The following is a 12084-nucleotide window of genomic DNA, read 5'->3' as shown; positions in this document are numbered from 1 at the left end:
CTTGCGCTGTTTCTCAGTGTTGTTGCCATTACGGTAGGAAGCTTCCTTCGCGTGACACACGTCGTCCAATCACAGGCAAGAAAACAGACGGATACACGCTGTGGGACCAGCGCACTATGCAGGGAAGTGAAGATTTCGAGCGAGAAATGTGTTGTCAGCGAGTGTTTTTGGAGTATTTGGAGTGTTTGGAGTGTTGGAGCGAGTAGGGGAGAGTTGGAGCGATGTCGAGGAGGAGCTGTCGTGTGCCCAACCCCCCCCGGAGGTTTATCGAAGAGGGTGAAAATGCGCTGGACGTCGGGGCGAAAGCGGAGGAAGAAGGCACCGGTCTGCCTCTCATCCAGCTTCGAGTAAGTTTGCAAATGTGTAAAAACTAACATGTATGGTGGTAGTATGAGTTGGCATGTATGTTATCTGTGTAAAACGATCATAGAGGCGCGTAACGCCACTTTTCTCTGTTTGTAACCGGGGCGCGCGTAAAGTTTGCCGCGGTTGTCTTCGCGGGAAATGTAGATTCGCAAAACCAGGATTTTTCGTGACCTACCCGCAGACTATGACAAGTTTACGTTCTTTCCTTGTGATTTTTATGTCAGAAAGACCTAGATCTCAATATGTATTGCAAGTGTATTCCTAAATTCAACCCGTGTAGCTTTTCTCTATGAAATCTGCTAGTCTGAATGTACAAATAGGAAATTGAAGTGCCAAACACATTATTTGAACAGATCAATGTATTAGTTTTTCTTTGTAAATACTCACTACTGTGATGTTATACTCACTTCTATATTGAGTTTACTAATGTACATAGCTTCAAGAGCATGTTGTCAGATAGTACATGGGGTAGACAATACAATAAAGTTTGCATGCATGTTGTAGCAAAAAGTAATGAAACTATGGCTATTTTCTGAAAGAATAATGGTAGTTGGTAAAATGTATTGATCATTGTAGTAATTTCATATTACTGTATATGTACTTCACAGTAAGTAATTTGTATTTATTTTCTATAGGAGGCCTTGTGAGAGGGCATCCAATGGCCATGCTTTGGTCCGTGGCCGGAGCAGGGTCAGCCTTGGCCGATCTGGAGGGTGGAGATGCCAGGAGCAGGTCACCCATCAGGCCCGCTCCAGTGGTGTGGAAGAGTGCGGAGGGATGCCACCTCTGCCATCTCTGCCATCACTCCACTCCCTGGCACTGTAAGACGTGCCTTTTGCCACTGTGCCTAGATGACCAGAAACTGTCATGACTACGGGATGCAGCACAGGTGTAGAGACTTTTTAGAAGCCCACCTTTTGTGAATAATGTAAATTTGTATATAGTTAGTTTGTGTTCATTTTCTAATCCTGCTTCACTGAAAGACCCCAAAAAAACTGCTAGATATCCAAATGGAGTAGGCATGTAATGAGGATCAAAAGCACATGTATGTGACAGTTATGATTCAAGGTGAACTATGTCAACCTAAAAACGTCTGGAATTTTCTTCATATTGAAGACTGTACAAGCTAAACAAAAGCCTAGTGAACATTCTATTTTGTGTGAATGCATAATATGGTCCTAGGATCCAATTTATTGTGTTATTCAGTTGGCCCTGATGCTTTGCCAAGAATTGTTTTCTTTGAAAAGTAAAAATGTTACCCTAGGCCAGCTATCTCAACCTAAAAACGCCTGGAATTTTCTTCATATTGAAGACTGTACAAGCTAAACTAGAAGCCTAGTGAACATTCTATTTTGTGTGAATGCATAATATGGTTCTAGGATCTAATTTATTGTGTTACACAGTTGTTCCTGATGCTTTTTCTATTATTGCCTAATAAAAAAGGCTAAAATTAATTTCCGTTTTTTGAAATGTTCTTCTTTTACAACAGCAATTACACATTAAGTAATAATGCTATGTTATTGAAACTTTAAATATATAAAGAAGTGGTACTTTTGTGAATAACTGCCAAACCACACATTGATATCTCTTTTTTTGGCCCTACAAGACAAGTTACAAGGAAAATATTCCAGGCGAATTTTTTATATCAGTATTGCAGTCAGACCACAGAGAGTTAAATTGGATTCAAACTGGCATTAAATCTTAATTTTCTGGACAATAATAACATTGCGATTTTTACTGAATAAGTTGATGAAAAAATACCCAAACTACGGTCTAAAACACATTCAGCGGAAGGTTTGGCTGAAATTGGCCACTTTTTTTTGCTCAAAATTTGCATATTTTGTCCAATTTTATTCACTTCGTTTGATGAAATGTTTGTAAATCTTAAACAAATATGCACCAATTTTCTTCTGCTTTTGTGACACTGACGCTGTACAAAGTAACTCGTGCCCCTAGAGGCCATAAGCGCCACTGCAGGGGTCGTAGCGTGCAACGTTTTTTTACTCATTTTCCGTGAGAGAAAATACTACGTTGACAGAAAAGACAAAGGGACAGAGGGATATCGTACTTGGCTGCAGTGCTTTAAGTGGGACAGTACTTGCCGGTACTCTTCTCCGTGCACCAAGCACCAGTACGCTCCTTTGCACATCTGTTTAAATCCTGCAGCTGCTCCGCCGTTTTTCAGAGCGCCCCCTTCACAATGCACGCTTCCTACTTCGCCCCATCGTGATCAGAGACTACATCACCCACACACCCTTGAGTTAAACGAGTGAAAAGCGCTGTGCGTCGCTCAGAGGTTCCGCTTTTTGTTTTTCTAAGTTTACTTAATGTGTGTTTGTACAACCACTGCTCCTCAGCAGAACCCCCTCCCCACTGATGCCACAGACAGCGTGTGGAGGGGGCGTGTCTAAAGGCTCAGAGGTTCTTAAAGAGACAGAGGCCTATTTCAAGACATTCACTACAGCCATTTTGAGAGAGCAATTTTATACAAGGCAGTTATTCTAGTTTACTGCATTTACAGACAAACAGAAGGTTTGGTCATCATTGTAGTGGGATAGACTGGTGCTATGGGACTGAAAAAAGCAGAATACCCCCTCTTTCATGTTTGGCCGGCTGGGTCGTAAAATGTCGGCCATTCACAAGAATTATGGCCATTAAAAAAATACTACACTAGCAGACTGTAGAAGAATTATTATGATCGACCCATGTCCTCACAGCTCACCCCTCAGGTGCACTGTGCTCGAGTCAGACTGTTTATAACGCAGGCTCCTAGTGACCATTGACATGCACAAGCCAAGCACTACTAAACCCTTCAAATACAAGGACTGCATGAATTAAAAATAAATACCTCCAGAAATCAACAACGCTCTGGATAACTAGGAAATGAGGCCTTACGTGAAAAATCCTGTAACACCCTTTTTAGTTAAATAGTATTTGGACATTCAAGCAAACTAAAACAGGACACATGCAGGAGCGCTGCTTGGATATCCTTGTTTTCTTCAAAAATCTAACTTTGGTGCTCTTCAGTGCTTCTGTTTATAGAAGATGTTTGTATATACGTATGACTGTAAATAATTTGTAGATATCTGTATATCATCCCGATATGTATTTTTGTGTTCCTTGTATTCTGAAGTCCTGCTCATAGGATGTACTGCATCAGCTGACTGAGTTCCAGCCCCTGTGGGTCATGTGACCACTTCATACAGTTTAAAAGCTGCTCACACATCACTCGAGTACTGCCCTGACGAAGGCCTATACGGCTGAAACGCGTAGGCAATGTTTTAATCTAATGGCCGTGTTGCAATAAAGGCCTTTTACCAGCACTTTTTCTTTGAGTGCCTCAGTTTTGTATCTTTTTAAGTATTTGGACATTTAAATGAAAGAGGAAAATAAAAGACTTACTCCTGCCTGTATAAACCCTGTTATTTCCACCCAATAATCTGTCTCAATATATTATTTGTCATTTCTTGTCATCACTTACAGCAAGTACATACAAGGACCCAGTGGAGTGTGAGTGCTGTAAGGACGGCATGAAGAACACACCTCTCTCCTACAGCTGTGAACAGAGGAAACTATACATCACTGACGGGAAGGCCTGTGAGGACGCCTTCTTTCATTGCTGTGACCAACTGGCGAAACGGCGCAGTGAACTCAAGAAGGACCTCATTCTGGCCGGCAGTAATGGTACCGACACACCTAACTGTACATTTGAGTCGATGCTCGACACGCAGTGAAAAGTCTGTGAACCAGCCCCAAGTGGAGAGGATGACCAGGAGGGAACGAAAACTTGTCCCAGTCCTGTGTAGTAATAATTCGAATTTAGTAACTACCGTAAATGCTCTAATACAGGCCGGGGCCTTTATTTACTCAAGGACATCTAGGACCAGGCCTTTATTGGAACCAGGCCACAATTAGAGACAGGCCTGTATTTGTATTTGAGCAAAACGGACGACCAGGAAAATGAAGAAAAAAGAGATTTGTGTCCATTTGCACCTAAAATATTAGATTCATTTATTAATTAACATTTCAAACACTTTCCCAGCGGCTGGAACATTGACGCCTTTTATTTTGTCGGGACAACAGGAAGTGTTTCGTTGCTGTTAGCGGAGCTTTGACATCAATGTCACTGCAGGTTTCTGTTTCGTTTTTACCACGGACTGGATTATTTGTTATCTTGTGTAAAAGGCGAGTTTAGACGGAGCGTTTGTGTTTGTGATCGATCATGAGACTGACCCGAGAGAAGACGAGACGCTCGCGCTGATGGGAGGAGTTATTTTGAGGCGTGACTGACCTGCACACGGAGCAGCTGGACGTGCTTTGAAGACGCGATGGAGACTTTAGTAAAACCCTGGAGGGTCACACAACATTTGTTGTTTGCCCTGTTTCCAAATATCGCCACAGGAGGTTTGAAAAGTGTCTAAATCTGTGTCAAAGTTACGCTCGGATCAGCTCCTCCGCAGCGCCCCATCGGCCCGGGTTCCCGTTTGTTACTTCCTGCACGTGAGTTTTCATTTACACGAGTATGAGACACATTCCTAACATGGGGAATATTTCTACCGCTATAGTTTCTAATAAAAGCCCCGGCCTGTTTTAGAGACCGGCTTTAATTTGCCTCCGCCAGCCTCGAACCCGGCCTCTGTCGGAGACCCGGCCCCTGTCTGAGACCCGGCCGCTAATGGAATACAGGCCAGTATTAGAGAATTTAGTAACAAATAAAGATAATGTGGAAACCACAGCGCAGAGGTAGTCTACTTGCCTATGTAGTGCCCAGCAGCCTGCACGGAATAAAGCAGCAGAGATCACAGGCTGTGCTCCTCACACCTGTGTCGCTAAACGGAGACGCAGAATGTGAGGCCTCGCAATAAGCCAAGTGGATAAGCTTGAATGCATTAAGGTCAGCTCACACTACACGACTTTTATGCCCGATTTTGCTCTAATTCTCAGTCGCGCCGAGTCTTCTTGAGTCGCGTCTACACAGAGTCGGGTCGTGTAGTGTGGGGGGGTGGTGTAGTGTGGGGGGGTCACGCCTGGACTGACGTTCGAATCGTGTAGTGTGTTCAGCAGAAAGACGCGACTAGACTCGGGTCGTAGGAAATCAAACATGTTTGATTTTTAAGCCCGATTTTGGACGCACGGGAGAAACGTGGGTAATTTTACCGACACAAATGTGAATGACAGAGAGATATAAAGACATAAAAACACCGCCGCGCCTCCTTTTTTCACTTCTCTGTTAAACCAGCGGCACAAACAACTCATTTCATGGCCACAGCCCCACACACGAAACAGCACAACTTTATATCACCAAAAGTTCACGACAACCACCTTTTCCAGCTACATTTCAACCACGCACAGAGTTTAGCGGCTCTTACTGAGTTTGGAGACGAACTGTTCAGCTTCACCTCGCGGCTAACGGCGGCTAACGGCGGCTAACCTCTCGCTTTCTCCTCCGTCACCTCCATCTCGTCTCCTTTTCTTATTAAATCCACTGAAACACGTCCCGCTTCGTGTCGCTGACTTTTATCTCTATTTGACAGAACTATAGCCAAGTTGAAGCTCCGTAGTAGCATTAAGCTAGCACTGCGGTGTTGTGACATTGTTGACACCGTTGACCAATCCGGACACGCATGTTTTCTCACGCTCACAAACACAGGCCTGTAGATACAGACGCATCTCTGGAATCCGTTGTACTTGTACAATTTTGAAAAAATATTAAATTTCTCTAATTATTCAAAAACTACATTAACAAATGCTGAAATATGGATATAGTTTTCTACTAAATAAAGATAAAAAGACATGGGGAGGAGCAAAGTGGTTAAATACATGAATAACGGAGAATGCTTGTTGCTACATTTTAGCATCGGGCTAATGCTAGCTGTTAGCTAGCGCTTGCTACAACTGCCGTTTTTTCACTTCTACTGAGAGAAAATATCCATATGGGCCCGATTTACACTTGACTTTATTTATGTGATAAATAAGTTCATATTCCACCAGAAAATGGCTAAAAAAAGAGTGAAAAATTGTGTTTCTCTAAAGATTCTATTTTCCCCCTCGGCGAAGCCACGCCCCCTTCTATGACGAGATGCCGGAGGAGAAATGAGGCGGTAGAGAGGACAGACGTGCTGTGTTATAAAACATCAGCTGTTCAGAATCATGTCGTGTGTCGCTCTTACGATTCTCAGTCGTTAAGTGTGAACCCCCAGACCTTCTATAATCGCACTGAATCCAGTCGTGTAGTGTGGACCCCCCATTCTATATAAAATCGTTCAAGACTAGAAAAGTCGTGTAGTGTGTGCTGGCCTTTAGATGACCTCGTACTGGAGACTGAAGCTGATCAGGCACAGGGCGTTTTACACACTGAGATGAGGAGCCAAACAGACGGAGCGGAGCCACGCGCTGACGACACCAAACAATCCAGCGTTACATTACATTCCGAATGAATAGGAAGCGGTTAAGTTGTAGACTACTTACCCGTGTTCATGACGAAGCGCGATTCGGAGGTTGCACTAGGCTTTTCAGACTAATATTTTCTGGCCTTTACAGTGAAGATGTTTTAGTTATTTTGTCTGTGGCTCCGGTCCAGCTCCTCAGTGTCACGCACAGGAACAATCAGAGGCAAAAGTTGAGAGGCCGCGCTCCTGTAGGCATTTCCCTAATCAAAACTCCGGCACAGCATGATGGGACTGCCAGCGTCTACCACTACATATATTTCAATCAACCACCAATATCTCCTGCAGGTGAGGAGGATGTCCTCTACATGGACAGCAGTGACATCACTTCTCGAACCAAGTTTCCAGAAAGTTGGTTGTGGACTACCTTCCAAATCCCTGCGTGTGCTGGGAATCCTAACTGGTAACAGACAGACAGAAACTTAAAGAGGGGGTGTTATGCTTTTTTCAGTCACATAGCACCAGTCTACATCCCACTACAATGATGAAGAAACCTTCTGTTGGTCTGTAAATGCAGTAAATTAGAATAACTGCCTTGTATAAAATGTCTCTCTCAAAATGGCTGTAGTGAATGTCTTGAAATAGGCCTCTGTCTCTTTAAGAACCTCTGAGCCTTTAGACACGCCCCCTCCACACGCTGTCTGTGGCATCAGTGGGGAGGGGGTTCTGCTGAGGAGCAGTGGTTGGTTACTCGGCTGGTGACGAAAGCTGGGAGGCGTCTCCAGGAGGTGGGGGCGTTCCTAGGAGGACTCAGGCAAACCTATCCCTAAAATGGCCGCCATCAGAGTTTTTACAGATTACTCAAAAATACGTGAATGTGCCAAGGCAACACTTCAGGCATGTTTTTAATGAGGGAATGACATAACATGATGTAAAGCTTGAAAAAGTCCATTTTGCATAATACCCCCCCTTTAATATAGATTTACTGAGCAGCAATGATCATTTTCTCTTTTTTTCCCCCCAGTGAAGTCAACACGTATGACATGAACATTACCCTGAAAGACTCAATCACAACCTGGGTGTTCACAGGCATCAGTCTCTCCGTAAATAACGGTAAGTGAAAAAACACTACAACTATATTGTATCCAAGGGAAATCACTAGGTTACAGTAAGACAGGTAAATAAAAAAACAAATAACATTTTTATTGATTTGAAATAAATGCTGATTTCTCACATTTCTTTAGGCATCTGTGTTGGAAAACCATTGGATGTTGTTGTGTTGAAACCGTTTTTCATCGATCTCAGACTTCCTCATTCTGCTGTGGTGGGAGAGCAGACGGAAGTCAGGGCAATTATTCACAACTACATTGCAGACCCAATCACTGTAAGGCTTAAGTGAGATCAGTGATTGAGTTTTTGAATGTCTTCTTTACTGCGCTTTGCCGTCTTCCACAGGTGCGCATTGAGCTTATTGAAAACCCACATGTGTGCAGCTCAGCGTCGAAGCGAGGCAAATACAGGCAGCAGGTGAAGGTAGGGCCCTCCACGACCCGCGCTGTGCCCTTTGTCATCACTCCCATGAAACACGGAGACTTCAGAATTGAGGTTAAAGCCGCTGTTAAAGACTCGTTGCACAATGATGGGGTTTTGAAGATTCTCCGGGTTGTGGTAAGAGAACTAAGCGTCGTTCATCAACATTCATCTTTACTTTGACAGCATGTTGCTTTTATAACGATCATCCAACGGTCTTTTTCAGCCTAAAGGTGTTCTGACAAAAGTAATGATGGGTGTCAAACTGGACCCGAAAGGTGATTTAATTTAATTTATTAATTTGATTGGGACAGTGCATGTTACTGAACAAGCATGTAAACACGCCGGATTGTAGCTAAAGGCTAATTTCCATCCATTCCATAGTACCACGGGTTCACACAGGGGTGACAAAACATTGCAGAATGAAATTTAAATCCACCCTTAAGAACATGGTTCCTGTATACAATAATCCCATTAGACTTACAAATTCATTCAGCTTCACAAACACTCATCCATGTTCACTTACATTAACCTCTTAACTCCCGCCTGAACCAAGAGGATCTTTTTCCTCACGTCATCAGATTTTTTTTCCAGCATTTTTTGGTTGGGTATTCAACTCATTTTTGTAGCTTTTTTTGTCAAATTTTTAGCACATTTTTATCACATTTGTGTCTTTTTTTTTAAACATTGTCAAATTTTGTCAAATTGTTATTTTTTGGTCATTTTTTCGTCAATTTCTTGTGACATTTTTGCCACTTTTTCATACATTTTTTTGTCGATGTTTTCTCACTTTTTTGTCACATTTCCATCATTGTTTTCGTCTCAGTTTTGTTGCTATTTTCACAGCTTTTTTCCAGAAGCTTTTGGACTGGGGTAAAGCCAAACTGGAGAAAATGTACTCGGTTCAGGTGGGAGTTAAGGGGTTAATGTACATATATACAATACAATACTTTGGTTTGCCCATAGCCATTTTTTCAACTGAGCTTTAAACGAGCTATATGCAGGGCATTCTCTCTGTGTTCATGGAAGACTATTCCACAGGGTGCACCTGTGGGGATCATCAAGTCTCCTCTGGTGAAGCTCGCGTGGTCCTCTGTGAATTATGTTTAGCTTTGAGAAAGTCCTTCAGTGGTGGAGGAGCAATGGAGTGTAGAACCATGTAAATCAAACAGGCTGTCTTCAAATTAATCATGTTTTGAAAATCCAATAGTCTGTTTATTTAGAACATGACAGTAGTGGTGGGATATTATGGTAAAACTGGTTAATATTGTGCTAAACAAACTAATTCTCCTCTGACTCCTTTGCAGGTGGCAAACAAGAACAAACTCTGAATAACATGGTTGCAAAAACTGAAATGGTTCCAAATGCCCCGTCCAGCAGTCAAGTCTTTGTGACAGGTATCTCTGCAAATCACCCACATTCCAAATGTAGCAGTGACACAACACAGGAGAAACTCGGAACATTAAATATCATGAAACTTATTTCTGTAATTCAACTAAAATGTGAAACTAATAAAACAGAGACTCATGACATGCAAAGTGACACATGTCAAGCCTTCGCTATAATTTTGATGATTATGGCCAACAGTCCAAAACATTCTCAGTTTATGAGATGTTTTATTTGGGATTTTTACAAGCTGAGCCATGATTATCAAAATCATAACAAATAAAAGCTTGATATACCTCACTTTGCATGATGATTTTAGATCACAGCGTGAAAAAAACTTTTTTTTTTTTTTTTTTTTAAGTGTCTTCCTTTCATCAGATAATGGATCCAAAACACCTGAGACTTTAAATGGTCTCAGTCTGATTCAGTAGAATTCTCCATCATGGGTTCAAACAGCTGACCTGACAGTTTTGCAGAAAACCATCATTGACAAAAGCCTCAAAAGGTCAGAACAAAAGAAGTTGGATGTTCTCAAACTGCTGCATCAAAGCAGAAAGTTGAGTGGAAGGAACAGTGTGGAGGAAAAAGGTTCACACGCCGCAGGGATCAGCTCAGTCTGGAGAGGACTGTCAGGAAAAGGCCATTCAAAAGTGTGTTGGACCTTCACAAGGAGTGACTGAGGCTGGAGTCAGAGCATCAAGAGCCTCCACACACAGACGGATCCTGGACATGGGCTTCAGATGTCAGATTCCTCTGGTTGAAGCATCCTGGTCTTCATAACACCTCAGCGGTGCCACAGGCTGAGAGCATCCATGCCACACAAGTTGGCGATAGCCCCCACTCAACAAGCCCTCACCCAGCTCCCCATCTTACAACTTTATGGATGATCTTTGTGTCCTGTGACCAACAGCTCAGTGTCTCCACTTCCCTGGTTTACTTATGTCTTGTTTTGTTGAGATGGCAATGACAACAACTGGTAACAGCAGCAACAGCAGCCAGGTAATTCAAATTTGGTTGGTTTTGGTTAACACACATATGTGTGTATATAAAAAAAAAAAAAAAAAACTCTTCCTCACCCTCCGCGGGTGGTCTCTTTCTCCTCCTGCTCGGGTCCTCTACCGTCGGCCTGGGAGCTTGAGGGTTCTGCGCAGTATCTTTGCTGCTCCTAGAACTGCACTTTTCTGGACCGAGATGTCTGATGTATTTCCTGGGATCTGCTGGAGCCACTCCTCCAGTTTGGGGGTCACTGCCCCGAGTGCCCCAACGACCACGGGCACCACTGATGCTTCACCCTCCAGGTTTTCTCCAGCTCTTCTCTGAGCCCCTGGTATTTCTCTAGTTTCTCGTGTTCCTTTTTCCTGATGTTAAAGTCTTGGTATTGCTATGTCGACCACAACGGCTCCTCTGCTCTTTGTCACCACCACAATGTCCGGTTGGTTCATTATCATTTTGTCCGTCTGTATCTGGACGTCCCACAGGATCTTGGCTCGGTCATTCTCGACCACCTTTGGAGGTGTTTCCCACTTTGACCTTGGGGTTTCCAGCCCATACTCTGCACAGATGTTCCTGTCACTATACCAGCCACTTGGTTATGGCGCTCCATGTAAGCTTTCCCTGCAGCATCTTACACCCTGCAGTTATGTAAAGCTGGATTGTCTCATTGGCCTCTTTGCACAGTCTACACCTGGGCTCTTGTCTGGTGTGGTAGATCTGGGCCTCTATTGCTCTGGTGCTCAAGGCCTGCTCCTGTGCAGCCATGATGAGCCTCTGTGCTGTCCTTTAGTCCGGCTCTGTCCAGCCATTGGTAGGATTTCTTGATATCCGCCACTTCAGTTATGTTTCGGTGGTACATCCCGTGTAGGGGCTTGTCCTCCCATGACGGGACCTCCAGCACCTCATCTTCTGTTCCCCATTGTCTGAGACATTCACTGAGCATGTCAAGGACCCACACTGGCAGCCTATTTCCCCAACGGGGGATTCAAACCGGGGTCTACTGTGTGCAAGTCGGGTGACTTACCACTTGATGCTGGAGAGGTCCTCCCAGACTGATCAGTGGAGAACATCTTTATCACTGCAGGAGATTCTGAAACTGGACTCCAAATCCAAAACTCAGGACAGCCCACTTGTCCCAAAGACATCACCTCTGATGGACACAATATTCTGGAGGACATGCTGAACCTAGCACTAGCGAGTCCACTGTGGGCTAAACGTTAGCGGATGAGGATGAATATCTGTCAACAGAGGAGTTGCACAAATATTCAGAAATCCCTGAAACTTCCCACATAGATGATTCAATGGAGAACATTTCTGACGGACCACCCAAAATGTGTGCCTAATGAAAAAACACTAGACTAAAGCAGGGCTCATGTTTGGTAATGTCTGTGCTGGAGGCGGGATTCAAACCCTTGATCTTCCG

The 12084-nt window shown here is 43.6% G+C and overlaps 1 protein-coding gene across 1 annotated transcript in view; it reads left to right on the top strand.

The window, feature by feature from the left end:
- LOC306969169 (complement C3-like) overlaps window positions 1-12084 on the top strand; it is a gene marked incomplete at both ends in the record, with an annotated part of 41989 nt that overhangs the window by 15613 nt on the left and 14292 nt on the right. Inside the window, 8 exons of the mRNA XM_079564769.1 lie at window positions 1002-1187; window positions 3850-4050; window positions 7101-7215; window positions 7777-7865; window positions 7997-8136; window positions 8208-8420; window positions 8509-8560; window positions 9590-9679. Of these exons, the coding sequence (XP_079420895.1) occupies window positions 1002-1187; window positions 3850-4050; window positions 7101-7215; window positions 7777-7865; window positions 7997-8136; window positions 8208-8420; window positions 8509-8560; window positions 9590-9679 (1086 nt within the window). The remainder of the gene's footprint in view (window positions 1-1001; window positions 1188-3849; window positions 4051-7100; window positions 7216-7776; window positions 7866-7996; window positions 8137-8207; window positions 8421-8508; window positions 8561-9589; window positions 9680-12084) is intronic.

The sequence above is a fragment of the Gobius niger genome (assembly GCF_951799975.1).
Source record: "Gobius niger genome assembly, chromosome: 10".
Classification (NCBI taxonomy): domain Eukaryota; kingdom Metazoa; phylum Chordata; class Actinopteri; order Gobiiformes; family Gobiidae; genus Gobius; species Gobius niger.
The sequence above is the reverse complement of the archived record's forward strand: the minus strand, read 5'-3'. Positions and strand labels throughout refer to the sequence as shown.